This window comes from Pavona decussata, unplaced genomic scaffold (assembly GCF_977016875.1).
Source record: "Pavona decussata unplaced genomic scaffold, jaPavDecu1.1 SCAFFOLD_182, whole genome shotgun sequence".
Taxonomy (NCBI): domain Eukaryota; kingdom Metazoa; phylum Cnidaria; class Anthozoa; order Scleractinia; family Agariciidae; genus Pavona; species Pavona decussata.
The window spans coordinates 77,453-103,619 of NW_028145592.1; the positions used below are offsets into that span (position 1 = coordinate 77,453).

General features: G+C 38.5%; 1 protein-coding gene and 3 pseudogenes across 1 annotated transcript in view; 2 read left to right on the plus strand and 2 right to left on the minus strand.

The window, feature by feature from the left end:
- The window catches only part of LOC146462966 (gamma-crystallin D-like), a 49,609-nt gene extending 33,988 nt beyond the window's left edge, over window positions 1-15,621 (plus strand). The window contains exon 6 of the mRNA XM_085084987.1: window positions 15,403-15,621. Coding sequence (XP_084941113.1) covers window positions 15,403-15,621 — 219 coding nt within the window. The remainder of the gene's footprint in view (window positions 1-15,402) is intronic.
- Window positions 1,402-2,639, minus strand: LOC146462969 (uncharacterized; annotated as a pseudogene).
- Window positions 3,570-5,937, plus strand: LOC146462970 (uncharacterized; annotated as a pseudogene).
- On the minus strand, window positions 9,214-9,983 carry LOC146462971 (uncharacterized; annotated as a pseudogene).
- Window positions 15,622-26,167: the final 10,546 nt, after the last annotated feature.

Below are 26,167 nucleotides of genomic sequence, written 5' to 3' on the forward strand. Positions count from 1 at the left end.
AGCTTTTGTTAAACCACTTTACTTTAGCTTTCCAGTTTGTTAATGCCACACGAAATGTATGGAAACTGGTGAGGAAAGTTTAGCATATATCTTGTACATCAATGTTTGCCATCCTGGAGGGCTGAAAGGGGTAAAGCTATGACAGAGTTAAGATTCCCTCCATAGATGGCTAGTATTTGGTCATGATTATGAAAACAAAACATTGAGATTATTAGTTAGCGCATATGATGATTTGGATCATCAAAGATGTTGAAATTCAAACATAACCATAAATGAACATTTTTTGGTAAGGAATCTCACAGTTTCTGTTTCTTTAGATTGTAGCAGGTTTACAGTAAATTTTAAGTGATGCAATGTCAAAGTCCATATACTTTTCTTTACACTGTAATCACCACATTTCAGTCATATGTTTAAGTCTGGAAATGTAAACAGTTTGGTACAATACCATGAATCAATAAAATATGGGTACACAGCTTACAAGACTATCCCCAGAGATACGTGATTTTACAGCTCTACTCACATGAATTAAGGTAAGGATCTCAATAGATTTGGAGGGGGTGGTCTCTTTTACAATAAATTGAAGGTACTGCTTTTGCTTAGAAGCACCAAGGATCTGCACAGAGAATTTTATTTTTATTGTCATTTAAGTTGCTGTTGTGTCACGTGACATACCACAATTTTAAAAATTTGCTTTGATTTAGATTTACATCCCTTTAGGAAAATGAATTGCTATTTAGGTTTCCTTCTATGAATGACTTTAGGTCTAGGGAACTAATTTGGTTTTTTGGAATTTATTTACTTTCTGTAAAATGCAACACTTATTTTGGCAAGCGACTGAAAAAAAAGAAAACACTTAATAGTCATGTAACATTTACAGTTCTCAGGGTAATTCTCTGCGATTTTAAGACTTGAAAACAAATAAGAGTATTTTGACATTATCAGGAATCAATCCAAGTACATCAAATTTTTCATAAATTAGGGTGTGGTAAATCATCAAAAAATGTTGCCCTCTTTGTTATCACCAAATTATAAGTCAAGATAACTGGAATAAAAACACCAGACAGAAAGTGTCGAAAATGGTGATACGAGAGTCACTCCTTCATTCAGGTGAGTAGAGTCTCAGTAGGTGTATTGTCAGTGATATATTGTTTAAATGACCACTGGGCATGCTGATGTCCTGTAATATATGACTAATATTCACCTATCTGTCAATTATTGTCATTTTTGATGACTAATGACTGCTTGTTTGAATAAAACCCTGCCAACCATATGAAATACCTATTTTTATATTTTGATGGATGTGATGGGTTCATCTCTCATTGCATCAACATCCGATCAACTGTAACATTTGGTGTACTGTACCTATACAAAACTACATTATTTAGCATTCATAAGTGCAGGTTAGTTTCCATTGACAGCGACATCTGTTATGCTTTTAAAGAGTTCAAAAGCATCTTTCCAGTCATTTGGTGTAGCTAGCCTCAGTTCATTCATTACATATTGAAAATACTCAAGGTAATCTGTCTGGTCGTTATTGATCTCCACCAGATGGGAGTAAGCATAATCCAATGCAGCACTCTGTACAGGAACAATAAGGCCATCAAGTCCTCCATTAAAACTCTGGTATTGTAAACAGAGAATCAGGCCTTCCATTGACTGTGTCAAACCTAGATTTTCTTATGTAATGAGTATTCCAATTGTCCTTTACTGTATCAAGCCCCACCTGAAGAACCTTTGCAAAGCAGAACCATAAACATTCCTTACGAAGAGGATCAACCATGTTAAGATCACCTGCGTCTACCATATCTTTGAAAAATGATACCCACCAAGATGCCCAGTTTTTATTGAAGAAACTCCACCAGCCCTCAATCCGTTGGTTACGGGGAGATGGGACATATTTATGGGAATCTGGATCATCCCTAAAAAAGGAGTGTATACCAGCCATAATTCCATTTTCTGTGCCCAAGTCGGTATACAATTCAAGGGGGCATCCTCCATGCTCACAAACAGGGTCCAAATAATAGGCAGCTATGTTGTCGGGCAGGTTGTTAGAACGCGTGACATACACCCAAAGTACTTTCCTACTATACCCGTCTATGCATCCATGTATAGGAAAGCCAAACGGCTTTATTTTGTCGTAGCCATCTGCATGCCAAACCTTATTGGGTCCTGGGCAGATATACTGCCGTCTTCGTAGCCTGTGTGCTTTTCTCGCTTCAACTCCATCAGGATCTAGTTCTCGAACAATTTCTTCTACTACGCTTCTTGGGACTCGTATTCCTTTTCGCTGGAGAGCATGCCAAACGCTACGGTAGCCAACGGAACATCCAGGACCATCTAAGATTTCCACTATGGCGTTTCTTAATGCCGGGAGATCGAACTCCACTCCATTTCTGTGAAGGTTGTACTGCCTCAGCTTCCTCTTGAGTGTGCTAAGACTTATTGTTATGTAGTGTTGGTTTTTTAACAGGTAGAGAATTTCCTCATACTCATAACCTTTATAAAACAAAGACTCGATCGAGAAGCATTCTCTCATCTTCCGCCATCTTTAGACGCTCCGCGTGATCAATCTGGCTCCCAGGGCCTTTTCGCCATGTCATTCCGGAAAGGCCCTGGGAACGAGGTAAGGGGAGAGAGAATTTGAAATCGCCGTGAACAAAGTTGAAATTGCCGTGACAAAATTGAAATTGCCGTGGTGAAATTGAAATTGCCGTGACGAAGTTGAAATTGCCGTGAACGAAGTTGAAATTGCCGTGATGAAATTGAAATTGCCGTGACGAAGTTGAAATTGCCGTGGTGAAATTGAAATTGCCGTGAACGAAGTTGAAATTGCCGTGGTGAAATTGAAATTGCCGTGACGAAGTTGAAATTGCCGTGAACGAAGTTGAAATTGCCGTGGTGAAATTGAAATTGCCGTGACGAAGTTGAAATTGCCGTGGTGAAATTGAAATTGCCGTGAACGAAGTTGAAATTGCCGTGGTGAAATTGAAATTGCCGTGACGAAGTTGAAATTGCCGTGAACAAAGTTGAAATTGCCGTGATGAAATTGAAATTGCCGTGACACTTTTGGGCCACCGTAGATGTCAAATAATTTTCGTAAAACATCGTTTCTGAAAAAATTCATCAACTTTTGGCACTAGGAAAAGGATTTTAAGAAAAAAATTGGAGGGATGTAGCTGTGCCAGAAAGCGTCCAGTCGTGTTTTGAACTTTCCATACATTTCCCTGCATTTTTTCCCGCGAACTATTTTTAGTAGCAGTTCACGGCTGGTTCGCTATACAGGGCCTGTTCACGTGGAGGTGGGGGACCCCGGGTAGGTGAGGTACCCCGCCTCGGTTTGGTTACCAATCTCTCCATACAATCTCTCTTTATTTCTTGATCGCGTTCACATGTGAAGTGGGGTACCTCACCGAGGCGGGTTGCCCGGTCAGCCGAGGCGGGTAACCCGCTTAGCTGGGGTGAGTTTTCTCCATGTGAATGCTGGAGGTGGGGTGGGGTGATGTTCATCCGGGCAATTGTCTCTGAATTCTGAATTCCGCCAAAGCCCGCCAAAACTCGCCAAAACAAACATGGCTGTTAATCAGTACAAGCGTGGCGAGCTTTTTCGCAGATATCACCTTCAAAACATCGACAATGCCATTGAAGAAAGTTCTGAAGGAGTTGAAGGTGCACTTCTCGAGTCTGATAACCAAGCTGATCTACCGGTCTTGGATGAAGGTGAAGTCGTGCCCGTAAGAACAACGAAACGAAAAGCTTCTTCTGATGACAATATTGGAGAGTCCAAATCTGCGAGGAAGTTTAGCAAAAAAACACCGAAAGTCAGGGCGTGGACTCCTGAACGGGTTGAAATTCTCCTCAAATATCTCAACGAATATAAGGTTACTTGTGACTTCAATGGGAAAGATTTTGAACAAGACCTTTCGGCCATGACTCGTGCACCGAGATTCGCCGATGCTTGGCGAGAGATTTCTGTCATGAATTCGGGCCTGAAAGCCCCACTGAGCCTGAAAAGCCCTTGAAAGAAATGACCAGTGAGGAATATCAGGACTATAAGAAACGACTGGACAGAGAACAAGCTCTTATTAAGAAAGGTTATGACCGAGTGAAAGAAAAAATCAGGAATGTCAGACAGGACTTTCGAGCGGTGGTCAACAAGGGCACAAGAAGCGGAAGTGGGCGAATTGTGCAAGTTGACTACGAACTCTTGAGTGAAATTTGGGGTGGCTTCCCAGCCACGACATCTCTTTCCTTTGGTATAGATAGAGAAACCATCTGGGTTGGGGATGACACATCCAAAATGAATGAAGGTATGAACTGCCAATGTAATGTATGTATATTTAACCGGTTAAAAAGTTATACCTAATGAACAAACTCTTGTTCTTTGGGTTGCCTTAACTTTTGCAGTAAAATTTTGCACTGGATTTGTGTACCCCAATGATAATGCGAAAGACCGTGGGATTTCATGGCGAGATGGTATATGGTCAAGGAACTCATAAATTCCATGGGGCGAGGCTGTGGTCTAAGAAAAATTCCAGGAAGCCCAAAGGTTCCTAACCATGAAATCCTGGTTGCCCAGCACCTAAGCTTATTTGAATGCAACACCTAAGCCTACATGGCACCCGGGCACCTTTAGAAGACAGTCCTGCCATGGGGTGTCACTATTTGGAACAATAACAACAACAACAATAATAATAATAATAATAATAATAATAATGATGATGATGATGATGATGATGATGATGATGATGATAATAAGTATTGGGTAAAAGCACAATTACTGGCATCCCAGAAGTTTACATTTTGGCCCGTAAAAGAGAAAGGATTGTAAGACTGGGTAATTTAGGAACATTATTGTACCCCCATACATTCAGATTTCGAATATTTTCAAAAGGGAAACTGGCGTCTTTTTCAAGCCCAGAAATCTGCTTTCATTGGGGGTGAGGGGATTGGGAATTCTATTTGCATTTTGAAAATTTGGAGACTTGAGGGAAGGGATTAAAAAACAATACCCACTCTTTGGGGTACAGATTTGTTTCTGGAGTTTTTGTGTAATGATAGCAGGCATTTCAGAGGGATTATATATAGGTAAAGTGAATTATAATTAAGAAACAGATGTTCTTCAGTAGAGTGGGGTAGATATAAATTAAAAAGGAAAAGCCTATTTAAAAACAATTTGAAGTGTTCATTCCAAAATCCCTTTTTGTGACAGGAGTACTTTTAATATATTTTACAGATTCAAGTACATGTACCTCTGATTCACCATATTCATCCCTAGCCGAAAGCCAGTCTCGAGAAACCCCACCACCAGTTTTGGAGACGAAAAAGGCTATCACTGTCTCCAACATTCCCAAGCTTATTGATCACAAAAGACAAGCACATGGAAAAGTCTTTGTCTCAGGCTCAGCGTGACCAGCTTCTGATGAACTCGGCAAAAGAGGATGTAATAATGAAAAAGGAAATGCTGAAATCTTTTGAAAGATCCACCAAGACAATGGAGGATTCAATCTCCAAGATGACCGATTGCTTAACATCACTTGGAGATGGACTTGCAACTGGAATGAGGCTTCTTGCAAATGCCTTAGCTGGTAACCACTCAAGTGCTGCTGTGAATCATCACACTCCAGCTTGGCACCCCACACAATTTGACCAGTATCGTGTAGGTGGCATGGTACCTTCACCTTCTTACAATGATACGAGTTATGCTTCACTTAATAGAAGGGCCTCTCAGCAGTTTAATAGAATTGGAAGTGAGCAAGCACGGTCACCTAGCACTGGACTAGGGCCCATTCTTGCAGCTAGCCAGGCATTGTTTCAAGCGGATGATACAGATGGAATGCACTACAATTATTAAATGAAATTCTACTTCATATGAACAATTGTAGGCTTTGTTGTGTTACTGTTGTAATAATTTTGTAACTCAATTGCATTCTTGCATGGAAGTTACAGCAGTTACCAATGGTACGCGATCTAAGTACAGCATTTAAAAGAGACGGATAAAGTTGCATTTTGGTGGACAAAGAAAAGCCGTTGAAATTATTTTGAATTTTGACAAGATTCCTAGGTAACCCTGCAAGAAACTAAGAATTTTACCTCGCTAAGAGAAGGCAAACTTTATTTAAATTGATTCTCCAGCGCAAATAAAAGGTATTTTTGAATTAATAATTTCGATTTTCACTGCACGTGATAATTTTGCTCACTTGCACGCATCGCTGATTTCATTGTCAGGTGTAGCGATATTTCAAATGTTTCGTAAAGAAATACGGCTTCGTCTAAACAATGCGCATTTTTTAGATAACCTGTTTTGGAAATCAACTTTCATAAAGTTTACCATCCGTCAGCGGATAAAACTGTCAATTTCCTCGTTCTGTTGCCTTAAAATGTTCTCAGACTGAATTCAAAACAATTTCAACGGCTTTTCTTAGATTGACGTCCACCAAAACGCAACTTTATCGGAGCCTTTTGAAGGCCATTAAGGTCGCGTGTTATTGGTAACCGCTGTAATATAATCATTGTTTTCTTGCCACTCCTCAGAGGGACACATGCAATGAGTCTAGAAAAATACAAATGTTTAATTATTAATTTGAATCATACTTAAAAGCAAAAACAATCATTGTGCATAATGAATATGAAGATTACATTGTTATAATATTATTGTTATTATACAAAAGCAGTTCTCTACTTCAAAGCTTTGTTGTGTTCGGTTGTAATAATGTTGTAACTCAATTGCATTCTTGCATGGAAGTTAATATAATTATTGTTTTCTTGACACTCCTTACAGAGACACATGAAATGAGTCTAGAATAATACTAATGTTTAATTATTAATTTGAATCATACTAAAGCAACTGCAATCATTGTGCATAATGAATATAATATGAAGATTATATTGTTATAATATTATTGTTATCATACAAAAGCAGTTATTTAATTCAAAGCCAGATGATATTTTATTACTGATCCGATTTGAACGTTTCGTAACAATACAAATTCACTTAATAATTAGAGGCTTCTTTTTACATTTCGATTGTCTGAACTGGAATTTCTAGAGGGTGGGGGTCCAAAACAAAAAAGCCTGCTGTTTTGGGGACTATGGATAGTTTGGGGAACTGCCCAATAGACCGTATTCGTATTCTCGGTATTGAACTGGAACTAGCTTGCACACGAGGCTTATGCGGGGAAATCTTTTCACATGCAAATAGTTTTAATATATTCCCCCGCAAGAGCCTCCATTGCAAGCTCGATCCAGTTCAATACCGAGAATATGAATATGATCTATTCTTAAACAAAGTTCTGCAAAGTGAAGTTTTGCATGAGGAAATCACCAGGAAGTTGGTAGAATTGTTGTTAAATAAGGGCCTTCAATGTTACTGTACTCCAAATAAAAATCCTTTCTGTTCAAAAGATAAATTTGACAAAATATGGAATAAGGTACCTTTTCATTTTGCAGAGCCTGATAACAATACATTGTGGTCCCTCAGTAAAATAAAACTGATCCCTCAGTAAAAAAAAGTAATAAAATGATCCTATGAAAATTTCAGAAACCTGGACATCTCCTGAAGAAAAAATATTAACTGAATAAAATATTAAACGTTTAATATTGACTCCAGGAAAGCAGAGTTGGTATATACAAGAGAGGATGAAGGTAAGAGAGGTAATCCCCCATATAGGCCCTATCCCCATCGTAATCCCTCTGAAGTTATTTTTAGGAGGTATCGATTTTCTCGAGGATAATGTTACCTCGCGCGTTACGTGTCTTTCACCGTTTTCAATTGCACAACGGCTAATCACAATCAGACACTTCCATAAACAGAAATTTTTTTCTCGCGTAACTTCCAACGAATCTCTAAGAAATACACGTGATTTGAAAGCTAATAGAATGTAGATTTTAATATCCGAAGAGATTTTAAACTCACTGTGACAAAAATATCAAAATTTTCGTGCCGAGGTTGTGATCTTTATACTCGTCTGTTCAATCGCGGCTTCAATTCAAATATAATGTAACACTCTTGCAAAAAAAAAAGCTAAGATTTGTTTCTCGCCTTTCTTTTAAAGAATCTCTTGGCTACATGCGTGATTAGAAAGCTAATGAAATGTAGATTTCAATGACCAAAGGGATTTGAACTCAGTGAGATAAAAATATCAAAATTCGTGCCGAGGTTGTGATGTTTATACTCGTCTGTTCAATCGCGGTTTTGACAGCTTAATGTAACACTCTTGCATGAAAAAAGATTTATTTCTCGCGTTTCTTCCAACAAATCTCTTAACTACATAATTATGTGATTTAAAAGTAAATAGAACGTAGATTTCAATGACTGAAGGAATTTTGTACTCACTCCGATAAAAATATTAAAATTCTTGCCGGAGGTTGTGATGTTTATACTCGTCTGTTCAATCGCGGCTTTCAATGTTTCGACAGCTATTAAAATGTAACACTCTTGCATGAAAAAAGATTTGTTTCTCGCGTTTCTTCCAACGAATCTCTTAACTACATGCGTAAATAGAAAGCTAATGGAATGTAGATTTCAATGACCAAAGGGATTTTGAACTCACTGAGATAAAAATATCAAAATTCTTGCTGGAGGTTGTGATGTTTATACTCGTCTGTTCAATCGCCGCTTTCAATGTTTCGACAGCTAAATGTAATACTCTTGCATGTAAAAAAAGATTTGTTATCGCGTTTCTTCCGACGAATCTCTTAACTACATACGTGATTAGAAAGTAAATAAAACGTAGATTTCAATGACTGTAGGGATTTTGTACTCACTACGATAAAAATATCGAAATTCGTGACTGGGTTGAGATGTATGTATTTGTCTGTTCAATCACGGCTTTCAATTTTCGCCAGCTAATTGTATTGTAATATTCTTGCATTATTTCCGCACAGCTGGGCTCTAAAAGAAATCATACCGGAGCGATTCTTTTCCAATCTGCGTTGTCCAAATACAACCACTTTAAACTCGCATTCGTCCACAAAACATATGCAGGCAACGCTTTCTGTATGCATGTTCCGCCATTTTGTTTTTAGATCAATTCGCGAAAGACGCGTAGCATTGCGTGGGAATCGGCTCAGCTGTCAACGTGGGTAAAATTCAGAATATATGATTGGCTATCACCTAACCCTCTTGGGACACTGGATCTCGCGGGAGATCTAAAAATAACTTCAAAGGGATTACGATGGAAATAGGGCCTATATGGGGGATTACCTCTCTTACCTTCATCCTCTCTTGTCACAGACTGCTTGTACATTTATGGTATACTTTTGTTTGTAACTAAAATAGTCATGTGGATTTTCTAAAGGCTGCATTATAGCAATATGGGTTCCATCTATACACCCAAACCCTTGAGGAAATCCACATTTGTTTTCCATTCCTTTTACAAGATTAGCCATTTCTCTGTCATTCTGAGGTAATTTTATATACTAGACTGCTGCCCTATTACATGTGTTATAGTGTCGCAGACTTTACGAACGACAGTAGAAACAGTATTAATTGCAACGCCAAACGTATTTGCTGTCATGGAAAGGGAGCCTTGGTCTTTCAAGAAGTAAAGAGTAAGGGCAAGTTGCTTTTCCACTGACAGGACATCCTCACCTCGTGGACTTCTCTCAGGTTGAAGGTAAGGACGAAGCTCGTCGGCAAGTAGCACGAATATATCGCGATCCATGCGAAGATTCTTTCTCCATTCAGACTCTGGTAGGACTCCGTTATAGAGGTTAAGCCACCACTGCTCTGTACGTCCAGGTCGTCGCCATGCTCTCCTTCTACAAACTTGTCTCCTTCGCATATGCCTCAAACGAGCTACAGCAATATTATATTGATTTGCTGCTTCTAGGCGCATTCTGTGGATTCGAAGTCTTTCGAGGATTAAATTGGTCAACATTAACCCACATAACTGGAAAGTTGCCGCTAAATATGCCAATGAAAGGAAAATCGCGCTTACCGCCACAAAGTGTCTTCCATCCGCCATCTTTGTTGATATATGTACTTAGCGACCACGCGCGCGATAGCTTTTTAAACCTCACCTCAGCCCCCCGGGGTTGCATGTGAACGCCTGTTTTTTCTGACCTCGGGTAGATGGGGTACCTCACCTACCTGGGGTCCCCCACCTCCATGTGAACAGGCCCTTATATAGTACAGATTCATGAATTTTTCAGAAGCGATGTTTTATGAAAATTGTTTGACATCGGATTTCCATACAAACACTGTTATTTCAAGCCTGTTTTGCTACTCGTCAAAATGGCGTCGAAAACCGTGATAAGGCCTATTAGTTTATATCTATGCTTGGCATCATTACTTGTATTTTGCATAATTAAATAAATATAGTTATTCTTTATAAACAATTTAATTTCGGGCTAGCTCCTCAGACCTTCGGGCTAGTAATCTCAAGTAACAGCTTGCCCGAAGGGCAACCTTATCTTTTCATTTTCGTCTCACCCTGCTGAATGGTTTAAACATTTGCCGAACAAACAGAGGTGCGCCTTCATAACCTTCGATGTAGTGGAATTCTACCCTTCCATAACGGAGACACTACTCGAACGTGCCCTTGACCCCCCCCCCCCCCCCGAGGGGGGGGGGGGGTACTTGGGTTCAGTTTTGCTGGGTATGTGCCGCTGGCCTCTCATAGCCCCTGCCCCATTATAGTCTATTTTGTGGCCAGTTATAGACCCCATCTTAGTCACTTTTGGGAAAATGTAATTTTCGCGATATCCCAACTAATTCACTTTCTATTTATGCATCTACTTTGTTCTGGACCGGTGGTTTTGTGCTATTGTGTAACTGGTTTATTGAAGTTGTGGTTTCAAGAGCAGAATGTAATGCGAGGTGATTGTTACATTTAATAAACAACAACTTTCTGACTTTTTTAGCCGAGACCATTTTGACTCCCTACGTAATAGAATTTTCTTACCCCAAAAATCTGAAAATGTGCGACCCCATTCTAGTAACTCTATTGAAAATGCAACCCCATTTTAGTCAATCCAGTCGTGAAAATGCGACCCCATGCATCCAGCGGCACATCCCCATCAGCCTCTTATAAGGAAGTGCCCCCTCCCCCCCCCCCCCCCCCCGGGCCCTTGACTTTGCAGCAAATTACGTGACCATTTCTGATGACGACCGTCACATCATCCTTCAAGCTAAACAGTCCCTTCTCTTCAACAACGGAAACCCTTGGCAGAAGAAAAACACTGAGTCGCTCTTTGACGTTACCATGGGCAGTTACGACGGAACCTACCTTCTCTCCCAACTCAAAAAAATTCCTTGCAGCATGGAAATTGGGCTTCACAGAGATGACGGCCTAGCAGTCCTCGACCAAACCTCACAAAAAAATTTAAAAAATTAAAAAAGAAATCTGCAAAGTGTTCGCCAAAAACAACCTTCGCATAACCATTGAAGCCACAAAAAAGTGACAAATTTCCTTGACGTAACACTTGACCTAACTATTGAAAAGTACAAGCCTTATTCGAAGCCAACTACCACTCCGCTCTATGTCCACTGCAAATCCAACCACCCCCCGTGCATAATAAAGAACATACCTAAGGCAATTAACAAGCGGTTATCAGAAATCTCATCAGATGAGGAAGTCTTCGAAAAAGCAGCACCACCCTACCAAGAAGCACTGCGGAAAAGCGGTTATTCATACACCCCCAAATTCAACCCACCACACTGAATAACAATCGCCAGAATCAACCAACACTGAAAAGAAAAAGAGGCAGAGGAACATAATATGGTTCAACCCACCATTTAGTAAAAACGTCAAAACTAAATTTAATTGAGAAATGCTTCACTCCCAACCACAAATTAAGAAAGCTTTTTAACAGAATTACAGTTGTTCACCTAACATAAAACAGATCATCGATGGACACAACAAAACTATTCTAAGACAGAACTGACGCCACCTGAAGAAAGTACAACCAACACATCCTGCAACTGCAGAGAGCCAAACAAGTGCCCTTTAAAAGGAGAATGCTTAGTCAAAGAAGTAGTGTACCAAGCCACCGTCAGCACTGCAGAAAGCTCAGAAACATACGTCGGCCTCACCGCCTCGGAGTTCAAGACGCGATGGCGCAACCACCAAATGTCATTCAAACATGAGAACAACAAAAAATGACACTGAACTAAGCAAACATCTATGGCTGCTAAAATATCAAAAGAAAGACTTCTCAATCTCCTGGAAAATCCTAGCCAAGGCTAAATCCTACACCAATCTTACCAAACGATGTAACCTTTGTAACACCGAGAAATTCTATATTTTATATAAACCAGACATGGCAACGCTCAACAAACGCAATGAACTCCTGTCAACTTGCAGACACAAGCGAAAGTTTCTCCTCAAGTTCAACCGCATCCCTGAGGACCATTCATAGACTTACTAATATACCTTCCTAGTGTTTTCTACTTTTGAATTTTCTATTTTGTAACGGTTTTTGTAACGGTTTTGGTCAATATTATATTACTGATGTATATAAACCCCAGCGATGCTACAGTGTATATAGAATTTAACTGATGAGTAGACCAACTCCTCGTTGGTCCACGAAACAGTACTGTATTAAAGTCTATATGAAACGATATTGAGTAGACAAGTATTGTTATCACTGCTCAATTATTGTTGAGCACTATCCTGGATTTATCAGTGTTGAACTCACCTGAAGCCATATATATATATGCATGACACGTGCTCGGATATTTCTCATTTATGCATAGTTTACAGGACGAGAATTTTTTTGTTATCTGCAAGATTTCTTTCTTTTGTATTAAGTATGTTAAGAAAAATAACTTAACTGGCATCATCCTTTAATTGTTTATTTGTTTTTCCTTGTCTAAATCTCCTTGTCTAATGTACAAGTGACGAAACCTGAAGAGGTTTGTTTTGGGCCCATGATGTTAGAGACAATTCAACTACGTCAATTGGATCATAGCCTCCCACGCTCTCCTTCGCTTGTAGGAGACTTAAGTACGTAAAAACTACTACGTGGGAGGCCAATTGGATCATGGTTGAATGAAAGAATTTTCCTCTTTCCCTTGTTTACGCACGTATCATGCAAACGAATTTCAGAATGATTAACAGTTTTGATATGGGTTGTTGTGTCTTAAAAGTGCCACAGACAGACTGGTGGTGGTGGTACATAGGACTTATACATTGTTCAGTAACCATTATAACATGTGTAATAAAAATTGTAATAACGGTATAGTTTTGTACCCTGAAGAAGGCACCATAGCCGAAACGTCGGTTTCGAATTATCTTTCAGCGTCTATTTTATAACTTTTGAATTCACAACCATTATAACATGGCCCGCGCGCTTCCCTGTCTAATTCCTACTGGCGTCATTATAGTACATTTCTCAACATACTCACGGCCGTGAGTCCATAAAATGACGTGCGCAACTTGCAGACACTCGGGTTTCCTTCGTTTAGTTTTAGTTTGTACAAACTAATTCAAAAATTGACCATTTCAGATGACACGTTCTCATTCAGACCATACCATTGTGGCGTGTTTGTAAACAGCTGATAAGAACCTTTGTTTTTAGGTGCAGCGCACTGAGAGAATTTTGTAATCAATCACAAATAAAACCTGTTTTCCGCCTAGTACTTTTCGATACTTTGTTGTCACCATGTTATAAAAGAATTGGTTCATGCATTTAGAGTTATGGATGCACTAGGGAAGTTTCGAGAGCACTCAAGAAGCTAGAGTTCGCTTTCCTTGTGCTCTCCAAACTTCCTGCGTGCATCCATAACTCGATATACGCACGCTAAGCATGAACCAATTCTTAAAGGGGCAGTATCATGGGAGATCGATTGGAGATATCATGATTTTTGACCAAAATTCACTAAATTTAAACTTTGAACACTGTGTTAATTAATTTCTCAGTCGCTTATTTAAAGAAATATTAATAGCGATTCTAAGACGAAAGGTTAAACCAAAATATAGTACAACCGGCGATTTTTAATGCGTTACAACAGCGAAATTTGAAAACGTCCGCCAGACGTTTTCAAATTTAAACCCCTCTCTATCTTGGATGGTTTCTTTGCATTCTGATAGTCTTCAAATGGGATTTTGTCATTATATCTTGGCTGCTATCAACCGAATAGCGTCTTTCCGATTTTCGATGTGTTACTAAAAATAGCGTGATACTGTCCCTTTAAACGATCAATGCTGTAAAAGAAATCACACTTCTACCAGTATATCTTGTATCCAGTAAAGTATGAATATGATGCAAGCAATCCAATGTCAGACACAAGCATCCTTTACCGTCCCGATTATAAGCCAGCTTTTGTTTGTTTGTCGTGATATTTTTGTACAATAATAACGGGAATAGAATACTCTTGCTTAAACTAATGATACTTACATATACAACACAGTAAACTAGAAATCATTTGTTCGAAACGGGAAATGAATATGACTCGTTTGTTCAGTTCTAAATTAAGTAGTTTATTCAAACAATGACATGGATTTTGATGAGTTCTTCGCCCTGGCGGGCAAACTGAACAAGCTCGCACTTTTCCTTTCTCATTTTATCTTTTAATTGACCAGATTCTTCTTTAGTTAGAAAATCAAATGGATTTTGTCTACAGAAAGCAAGCCTGTCAACTCTGAACAAGATCACATTCTTATCTGCCATCTAACGACGGCGCTGTTTCTATCTCGCAAACTACCCAAGATGTGATGTAGTTCAGTTGTAGTCTGTGCTATCCTATTGACAGTGTTTTCTTTTAATTTATATAATAACAGGTACCTCTATCTGCACGGCCGACGTAAAAGCATACTGAGTATTGATAAAGGGTACAATTTAATTTTGCAGTATATATATTTAGAGATTGATAATGATTTTTCAAGGCAAGAAGCAATTTTTATTTTTAAATATATTTTTTTCCACTCCATTTTACTTTGCCATACTTTACCTGATACAGTTTACAATACAGGTTTATGAAAAACAAATTTTCAAAGAAAACCGAAAGAGGAAGATGAAAAATGGCGAGGAACCTAAAATAAACCCGGCGAGGCTTATAAATAGTAAGGTTTCCTGTCTAGATTCACGTAGATTCACGTTTTATGCACTGCCTGATCCAGTTCATTGTTGATCCAGAGAGTTGGTTAATATCTGCCGAGTTTAGTCATTAGTTTTTCAGTTTATGCTCTCGCTCATTTGCTTTTCTTGTAAGACCCTGGTGTTTAAAAAAAAGTATTCCTCGTTAAAAGTTTCATGAAAATCCAAACTTTTGGAATTGTTAACAGCAATCCTCCAGTAAGATACATTTCGGCTGGTATCGATGTTTTCTTACATTAACATAATACTTGATTTTATATCAGGAACTTGATAAAGATTCTCCAGACTCAGAGAACCTGACGAGTGATTTCCCCAATGGAACCAAGTCGATTATTGTCGGAAGAAACGGCCAAGAAATGGCAGGTGTTCACTCAAGTCCGTTATCAAGGAGTAATGGTAGCTTTAGAGCCAGGTCGGCACTACTCAAGTTTAGATGCCATGAGCCTGGGAAGTCCTGTTAAAAGCATGAAACGATTCTCTGGGAATGATGCTGATGTTTCCACTGAAGCTGTCGCACAACGATCAATGAAACTTTGTGATATTTGCCGTCGTTATACACCGCACTGGTGTAGTGTGCTGTAGTGTGATTTGTACCAAGTTGAACACCAGATACAGCATTTACCTCATATTGGGTGTCATGTTAGTTTACAAGGTGATTCAATAATTCAGCAAACACAACGAAATAAATGATTGTCAGTTTACCAATTGTGTTCTAACTTCGCTTTCAGCTTTTCACTGTAAGCTTTAAGAGTAAATGTCCCTAAGCATCAAATATAATCGTCAAATCGTGGACACAGCTCAAAATTCGATTTCGCTCATACTTTTTCTATAGATAGACCTTTGACCCAAACTAAGCAAAACTGTGGGTTAGTTTGTTTTAAAATTCGTTTCTTTAAGAGTAATTAAATAAAAACGTTTGGGTTGGTTTTGAGGCTAATTTAGATCGAAATTTCACAACGGTTCATGGCGTTCTAGTTTTCGTTAAAAATACACTGTAAACCTTCTGTTTCTGAAACTTTATAGTTTGGTCTATAGAAAATTCAGCAGAGATAAGAAAAGCAGTTATTTTTTCTTCCTAAACAATGGTCATGGGTTTTTTCTTGAAGCCATCTTCGATACTCTTTTAAAATATTTTTGAGGTACCTTAAAATAACTTCCTAACTCATGTCGGTACGCCAAACTAGGACCTCAAACTATACTGCAGATACAAACAAAGGATAAATTTTTGTCAAAAGTTATGCTGGCATTTTTTTGAGATGTCGGTTAGTTGTGTGATACGACGTCGCTGAAATTTGCTAATTTGACAAATTTGCCGACAGACGCCATTTTGAAAACTAAGGGACAGCACTAAAATCAGGAATGCGGAATCCGGAACAGAAAACTGGAATCCGGGATCCAGGGGAATCCTCAAGATTCAGCAATTAGATTGTACAAAAATTGTCTGAAAATAATGTCAACGCAAATGTTATATTTTTTGATTCGGGACACCCGAGAAAAAAATTAATTAAGTCATTATTTCTCGCAAATGAAAAATGATTGGTCTCACGGATAAAACATGTCAAAATAATCGCGCATGTAGTAAAGGAAAGAAAATTTGATAGTCTATATCTTGCTTTTGAAACTATGTTAAGGTTTCTGGAGACCACAAATATCACCTACAGTTACGTTCACGAGGTTTCATTTTGCATAGCCAGCAGATTATCTGTTTTCACTGAGGCAGTTTGCAGCTTGTTTGACTACACTGCAGATGGCGGATTCTCCAATTAAGAGCACGCTTTGTTCCTCTTTTGTTTTTCAACTGGTTTAGAAAAAGGCTGTTATAATTAAATGTTTCGGCAGGTCGCGAAGTGAAACTCCTGGCAGAGAGAGGGAAGGTTCCAGGTAAGTCAGCAAATCGGAATCGAAGGGCGCTGACGATGCTGAAACGCGCTGTGGTGGCTATACTTAGTTTATTCCGGGTCGTTATTTATTCTATATTCTATATGATTTATCCGCAAATACTGAATAATTGTCGAACTACCGAGTTTGTCATGTTGCCGTGAGATGTTCATCATTCGTGTTTTGCTGGGTAATTAAACAAGCAGTAAACTGCCAGAGTGAAAACAGATAATCTGCTGGCCATGCAAAATGAACATTTTGAACGTAACTTAACTGTAGGGTGATATTTGTGGTCTCCAGAAATCATACATGTAATATAGTTTTAAAAGCAAGATATAGACAATTAAATTTTCTTTCCTGTACTGCATGCGCGATTATTTTGACATGTTTTAACCGTAGGAACAATCATTTTTTACTTGCGGGAAATAATGACTTAATTAGATTTTTTTCCCCTGGTGTCACGAATCTAAAAATAAAGCATTTGCGTTGACATTATTTTCAGACAATTTTTGTACAATCTAATTGTTGAGTCTTGAGGATTCCTCTGGATCCGGATTCCGGATTTCGGATTCCGGATTCCGGCCATTAGTGCTGCCCAAAACTAAGCAAGGTTTCATCTGTTGTCGACAACTGAAGTGATGTTGAATGGAGATAAAGCTGTGCTTCTATCTCATCTGTAAAACTCAGAGTAATCGGAGGGAAAATTAGATTTTTGCCAGTTTTTAATTTTTTAAAATACACAACATTAGTAACTGATGAACATTGCCGCTGCGACCTTTAGGAATGGGTTTCCTGGAAAAACAGACACTGACTGAGCATGTATTTGAGTCTTTTTTTGAAAGCGTCAGCCCAAAATTTCCTTTGTTGTTGTTGTTGTTGGTGGTGGTGGTGGTTCAAATATCTAAATATAAAATGTTTCAGGACTGCTAGAGTAGATTCACATATCCGACAAAGAAATGGTTTGAAATAAGCTGGCCTGTTTGTATCAAATTACCGTTGTCGAAGGGCCGTTTCTCAAAGTAAATGTCACATGGCCTTCCGTCATTACTTTACCTCTTCAATTTACCTCAAGACGGCAGTATGAGTCCAAAATGCATTGAACTCCATAATGTCTATGATTATGTACCTGTTCAGTCCAAAACGGTGTGCTGTGACCCGCGGGAATCGTGAAACCCAGGTTGGTGAAACCATAGCAATGCTAAAGTATTGCTTGAATACGTGCCTCGGTTAAAGAGAGGGCGCTTTCCATTCGACCAAAAATTCCGGAAATTCCGGGTTTGGGAGCGAATGGAACAGACATTTTCCGGAATTTCATTCCGAAATTTTGGGTGTAACTCGCGAGGTTGGCCTGAAATTCCTGAAAATCGGAATAACCAGAAAATTCCGTTCCATTCGACCATTCCTGCTCGCGCCCAGTTTCTCAGAGCCCGGAAATCGAACTCTACATGACTTCCAATTCTTCTGCTCAATATCAGTGTTCCGCTTGTTATTATGCGACAGATGACTTGAATGTTCTTTTGCACCACTTTTGCACCGGAGCCACGGCAAACTTTCGTAAGTACAGCTCGCAAGTTTCTCTTGCCAAACTCGTCAGGAAGATAGAGAGGTGTAAAAGTCATTAGAATATTTACTGAAATGAGCAACCTTTTGGAGCCGACAGTTTTCTGTCATGTTTCCGAAATGCGGCTGTAAACCGAAAGCTGCACTTTCTCACTTTTGGTCGGTGGCGGTAGCTTAAGCTCTAAAAAATGTTTGCCAGTTTTGACCTTCTCCAATCTCAAGGTTTGCGTAAGCGAGTTTTGACAAAAAAAGAGATGTATTGGAAGTTGCATGAGAGTGACGCAAAGTAACGCAAAGTGTCGTTCCGTGTTCAGTTGATCACGTGAATTTCTGTAAACAGTATTCGGACTATTCGAAATAGACGAAAATACTGCACAAAATTCTGGTTGGAACGGCTGAGCTCGCGAGGAAAGATTCACAGTGGTGCATAGCTTGGCTTGCGTTAGTGGGGAACGTAAGATTAAACAGAGAACTTAGAAAACAACGGCAAAGAAATCAAGCTTGTTTGAGGTCAGTGACAGGAATGAGGTGAGCCACGGCATAAATGTAGAAACTATGCACGCTGTTTCGTTATGTTAATTTGCAACTCTTAGGTTATGATTTCAATTCACAAAAAGAACAGAAAGGGGGTTTAAAGTTGATACTTGGTACAAATAGATGTTTCTAGCGGCTCATTTTAATAAAACATTGGAAGTTAAAACAACTCCAGTGTGCTTGTTGTTCATTTCAAAATGGCGGATAGTGAAGATGTTGGTTGCCTGATTTAGTAGCGTAATATAATCAATGTTGACATTATTTGAGGTTTTATTGACCACAAATGCTGTCGCGATCGATCATTTAAAATTCGTTTCTCGTAAACGAGTCGTTATTTGGTTAAATGGATGCCCTTTTCATAAGTGTGGTACTAGGGCCTATCAATGTACAAAGTATGAGCGAATTCGAGTTTTTACAGACATTTACTCTTAAATATCGTTTTCAAAACTCTTTTCATGAAAATATACTAGCTCTTATTTCTGAGTTCTAATATTTTAAATTGTCTGATATTTGGTATTGGAGAATCAAGTCTCTTGTCATTATATTCAGGTGTCCCTAGATTTGAAAAATAGACGAAAGTGTGAGATTCGAGTGCTGAAGTTTCTGAATCTGCCTTTTTCTTTTCTCCAGCTTTTTTCTTTTCGCACAGAAGTCTTATATGATTCGGAACTTAGTAGCATTGATATCTTATCGTACGGTATTTCCGAAGACAAAACTGAACAGGTTTGGTTTGATAACGCTATATCGCCGTTATCATGAGGAGGTCAGTGAAAATCGGCGACGTAGTTTCATAGTTTTCCTTTCTGTCACCCATTCAGGCAGATATTAATTCAAATTTTGTGCAAACAAACTTCAGTACTTCTAGATAAGAACCGGGCTAGTTTCTAAAGCGACTGTGGAGCGATGGGAGAATACAGTATGCGTATTGTATAGAATTGGAAGGGCTGTTTTTCGTTTTATTCTTTCAGTATTTCACGTTTATGAGCGAACTCACAGGGTACAAAGAGGGTTGAATGACTACACTCTCTTTTGCTATATCGTTATATTGATCATGAGCTACGAAGTTCGCTCAAATAGATGAAGGACAATCGCTGTTATCTATACGAAGTTCTCTGTACAAGATAACCTGAAAATAACGTTTTTTTACATCACTTTCTAACGCAAAATTTTCTGTTCTCTCGAATCGATTTTCCACTTTGAAGTTCTATTTTGATATGCATTGGTAAGCTTGGTCATAACAAGTTAGATCAAGTTATCTCTAGGCATGGTTCAGACGCTGTACTTGACATGAGCCGAATCGAATTCGAATTTAGACCAACCCAAATTATTAATCCGGGCTGAATTGATTCAGACTTAATTCAGCCGAAATTAATTCACTGAAACATATGACTGAAGAAAATTGTAGATTTGTAATAATTGATGCATTTGATTCGGCTCATGTGAAGTACGGCGTCTGAATCAAAGCCGGTCCACAGTCGTTATTCCCGGCTGAGTCAGGCGGGGAAATTAGCTGAGCCGATCCGAATTAGATCGGCCGTTCTACATTGATTCAGACGCCGTACTTCACATGAACTTAATTTATTGAATTCTATTCGGCACATGTGAACTGCGGCAATTAAAACCGGGCCTTAGAAGACAAATAAAATTGTCCCAAAACAGTGTCAAAGCCTTGGGTTCGATATCATTTGCCAATCAGGACCCGGCCGGTTGTTCGGAAGCCGATTTAACGTTAATCCCAGATTAAAGGTTAACCGAGGTTTTCATCTTGCTCGCTAAAATTGTTTTCAAAAGCAAATTTTAAGCTGACGGTAAACAAAAGTCTACGTCAAAACTCTGATGGAAGAATCTTTATTGATAGGCTTATTGAGCTTTGAACAACTGGGCCCAGGGAAGTAAAGTGCAAACAGTGTTCGTTGTGTCAGCATGTTACTTGTAGGAACACTTTCAGTCTGTACTGCGCCTTTACGAATAGGCGCTCCCTTAAATCTGGGTATGAGTTGCATCCGAGATAGGAGTTGTAGAATATAGGTTTTGAAAACAGAGTTTCGCAACGTCCTTCGTTCTCCAAAAAGATTTTATTTAATGTACGATGTATACCTTCGGTTCAGCAGAAACGAAAATTTTGCAGGATTTTAATAGGCGTTAGATGCATTAACAATATGAGTCATTGTGCATGCAATTTTAAGATTCTTTACATTATCTTACGTCAACCGTGTATTTACCGAGTGTTATTCTTGTTTAATGTCAATAAAATTCATCGAATTCTTGTCTAATGGATTTGAACAAATTCATAAGTGTTTTGTTATGATTTTCAAGAAAATTGCTTCATTTGGACACACCTTTGACAGTTAGCCGGCGACCAAAAGAATTTTCCTTTGTCCAAAAATAAACGTGTTTTCTTGACACTGAAGCTTGGGCGGAGCTTGTTTAAAGAAAGGAAATTGCTTCCTTTGGCGGTTAGCCTCTGACAGTTTGCCGACCACAAGATTTTCCTTTATCCAAAAATAAACATGTTTTCTTGGCAAGGCTGGGCGGAGCTTGTTTAAAGAAAGAAGCTGATCTGGCTGATCTCAAGTGACTGCTATATCACGTACCACTCCAAAATACACTTCTTTTGTGTAGGCGTGCCGCCCATGGGTAGTCATGATTTCCATTGCACGCCCTCCTTCGCTTTTAGGAGACTCGTACGTAAAAAATACTGCGTGGGAGGCCAATTGGGTCATGGTTGAATAAAAGAATTTTACTCTTTCTCTTGTTTACGCACGTATCATGCAAACGAATTTCAGAATGATTCACTGTTTTGATTTGGGTTGTTGTGTTTTAAAAGTGCCACAGACAGACTTCTGGTGGTGGTACATAGGACTTATACATTGTTCAATAACCATTATAACATGGTGCGCGCGCTTCCCTGTCTAATTGCTACTGCCGTCGAGCAACTCTTACGCTTCTCTCGTGTTCTCCAAACTTCCCGCGTGCATCCATAACTAAGCATGAACCAATTGTTAAACGATCAATTCTGTAAAAGAAGTCACACCTCTACCAGTATATCTTGTATTCAGTAAAGTATGAGTATGATGCAAGCAATCCAATCTCAGACACAAGCATCCTTTACCCTCCCGATTATAAGCCAGCTTTTGTTTGTTTGTCGTGATATTTTTGTACAGTAATGACGGGAATAGAATACTCTTGCTTTTGCGGACAAATAATATGAACTAATTTCAACGAATCGATGATACCAACAAGTATCTGATTGTTAATTACATTTCAAAATCATTTTATTTGAAATAAAAGAAAGATATAAGGAAATTATTATGTAACGATGTATCTTTGTTGTTCATTGGCCATCGAAAAAACGTCGAAGCTAAAACGAGTTACAAGGATTATAGAAGCGATTGTCTTTGGTAAAGAACGCTAGTATCTTGGTGATAAAAAATTGACTGAGTCAAAGTTTCAAGGTGTTTGCGGCCAGGTGATTGTGATTAAATTATGAGTCGTTTTTGCTAATTAATGTGTCTCGCTCAAGTGGGTTTGTTTTGGACAGCTTCGAAAGTCGTTAGCCATTCACCCAGATTTATGCACAGATTAATCTTCGAAGCTTTTCAAAACAGACTGACACTTTAGCGAGACACATCAATTAGCAAGCAAGTGCCAAACTTCGAATTGTAATCAATATCAGACAAGAAACCCTCGGAAAGTAAGGCTTAAACTAATGTTACTAAGATTGAAGACATATATATAACTCAGTAAACTAGAAATCATCTGTTCCAAACGGGAAATGAATATGACTCGTTTGTTCAATTCTAAATTAAGTAGTTTATTCAAACAATGGATTTTGATGAGTTCTTCGCCTTGGCGGGCAATTTGAACAAGCTCGCACTTTTCCTTTCTCATTTTATCCTTTAATTAATTGACCAGATTCTTCTTTAGTTAGAAAATCAAACGGATTTTGTCTATAGAAAACAAGGATCAACTCTGAACAAGATCACATTCTTATCTGCCATCTAACGACGGCGCTGTTTCTATCTCGCAAACTACCCAAGATGTGATGTAGTTCAGTTGTAGTCTGTGCTATCCTATTGGCAGTGTTTTCTTCTAATTTATATAATAATAAGAAACTTCTATCTGCACGGCCGACGTAAAAGCATACTGAGTATTAGTAAAGGGTACAACTTAATTTTGCAGTATATATTTATAGAGATTAATAATGATTTTAAAAGAAAGACGCAATTTTTATTTATATTTATATTCCATTTTACTTTGCCATACTTTACCTGATACAGTTTACAATACCGATTTATGAATACAAATTTTCAAAGGAAACCGAAAAAGGAAGATATAAAATATCGAAGAACCAAAAATAAACCCGGCGAGGCTTATAAATAGTAAGGTTTCCTCTCTAGATTCACGTAGATTCACGTTTTATGCACTAACTCACAGATCCAGTTCATTCTTGATCCAGAGAGTTGGTTAAAATCTGCCGAGTTTAATTATTAGTTGTCTAGTTTATGCTCTTTCTCATTTGCTTTTCTTTTAAGACCCAGGTGGTTAGAAAAAAAATAATCCTCGTTAAAATTTTTTTGAAAATCCAACCTTTTGGAATTGTTAACAGCAATCTTCCAGTAAGATACATCTCGGCTGGTATCGATGTTTCATTACATTAACATAATACTTGGTTTTATCACAGGAACTTAATAAAGATTCTCCAGACTCAGAGAACTTGACGAGTGATTTCCCCAATGGAGCCAAGTCTATTATTGTTGAAGAAACGGCCAAGAAATGGCAGCTGTTTACTTAAGTCCATTATCAAGGAGTTAGGGTAACTTTAGAGCCAGGTCGGCACTACTCAAGTTTAGATGCCATGAGCCTGGGAAGTCCTGTTAAAAGCATGAAACGATTCTCTGGGAATAATGCTGATGTTTCCACTGAAGCTGTTGCACAACGATCGATGAAACTTTGTGATATTTGCCGTCGCTATACACCGCACTGGTGTAGTGTGCTGTAGTGTGATTTGTACCAAGTTGAACACCAGATAAAGCATTTACCTCATATTGGGTGTCATGTTAGTTCACAAGGTGATTCAATAATTCAGCAAACACAACAAAATAAATGATTGTCAGTTTACCAATTGTGTTCTAACTTCGCTTTCAGATATCCACTATAAGCTTTAAATATCGTTTTCAAAACTCTTTACATGAAAATATACTTGGTAAAAAGAAGTCAAAAAACAGAGTAAATGTAGCTCTTATTTCTGAGTTCTAATGTTTTAGATTGTCTGATATATGGTATTGGAGAATCAAGTCTCTTGTCGTTATATTCAGGTGTCCCTAGATTTGAAAAATAGACGAAAATTTGGTTTATCAACAGAGTTGTTAACTTAAGGTAAATTGGCCACGAAAAGAGATTCGAGTGCTGAAGTTTCTGTTTCTGCATTTTTCTTTTCTCTAGCTCTTTCCTTTTCGCACTGAAGTGTTATATGATTCGGAACTTAGTAATAGTATTGGTATCTAACCGTACGGTATTTCCGAAGACAAAACTGAACAGGTTTGGTTTGATAAGGCTATATCGCCGTTATCATGGGGAGGTCAATGTCAATCGGCGGCGAAGTTTAATAGTTTTCCTTTCTGTCACCCATTCAGGCAGATATTAATTCAAATTTTGTGCAAACAAACTTCAGTACTGCTAGATAAGAACCGGGCTAGTTTCTAAAGCGACTGTGGAGCGATGGGAGAATACAGTATGCGTATTGTATAGAATTGGAAGGGCTGTTTTTCGTTTTATTCTTTCAGTATTTCACGTTTATGAGCGAACTCACAGGGTACAAAGAGGGCTGAATGACTAGACTCTCTTTTGCTATATCGTTATATTGATCATGAGCTACGAAGTTCGCTCAAATAGATGAAGGACAATCGCTGTTATCTATACGAAGTTCTCTGTACAAGGTAAGCTGAAAATAACGGTTTTTTTACATCACTTTCTAAAGCAAAATTTTCTGTTCTCTCGAATCGATTTTCCACTTGGAGGTTTTATTTTGATATGCATTGGTAAGCTTGGTCAAAACAAGTTAGATCAAGTTATCTCTAGGCACGGTTCAGACGCTGTACTTGACATGGGCCGAATCGAATTCGAATTTAGACCAACCCAAATGATTAATCCGTGCTGAATTGATTCAGACTGGCAGCGGAAATTAATACACTGAAACATATTATGACTGAAGAGAATTGTAGATTTGTAATAATTTATGCATTTGATTCGGCTCATGTGAAGTACGGCGTCTGAATCAAAGCCGGTCCACAGTCGTTATTCCCGGCTGAGTCAGGCGGGGAAATTAGCTGAGCCGATCCGAATTAGATCGGCCGTTCTAAATTGATTCAGACGCCGTGCTTCACATGAACCTAATTTATCGAATTCTATTCGGCTCATGCCGGTGAAGTGCGGCGATTGAACCGGGCCTTAGAAGACAAATAAAATTGTCCCAAAAACAGCGTCAAAGCCTTGGTTTCGATATCATTTGCTGATCAGGGCCCAGCCGGTTGTTCGGAAGCCGATTAACGTTAATCCCCGATTAAAAGTTAACCGAGGTATTCATCTTGCTCGCTAAAATTGTTTTCAAAAGCAAATTTTAAGCTGACGGTAAACAAAAGTCTACGTCAAAACTCTGATGGAAGAATCTTTATTGATAAGCTTATTGAGCTTTGAACAACTGGGCCCAGGGAAGTAAAGTGCAAACAGTGTTCGTTGTGTCAGCATGTTACTTGTAGGAACACTTTCAGTCTGTACTGCGCCTTTACGAATAGGCGGTCCCTTAAATCTGGGTATGAGTTGCATCCGAGATAGGAGTTGTAGAATATAGGTTTTGAAAACAGAGTTTCGCAATGTCCTTCGTTCTCCAAAAAGATTTTATTTAATGTACGATGTATACCTTCGGTTCAGCAGAAACGAAAATTTTGCAGGATTTTAATAGGCGTTGGATGCATTAACAATATGAGTCATTGTGCATGCAATTTTAAGATTCTTTACATTATCTTACGTCAACCGTGTATTTACCGAGTGTTATTCTTGTTTAATGTCAACAAAATTCATCGAATTCTTGTCTAATGGATTTGAACAAATTCATAAGTGTTTTGTTATGATATTAGAGAACATTGGTTCATTTGGA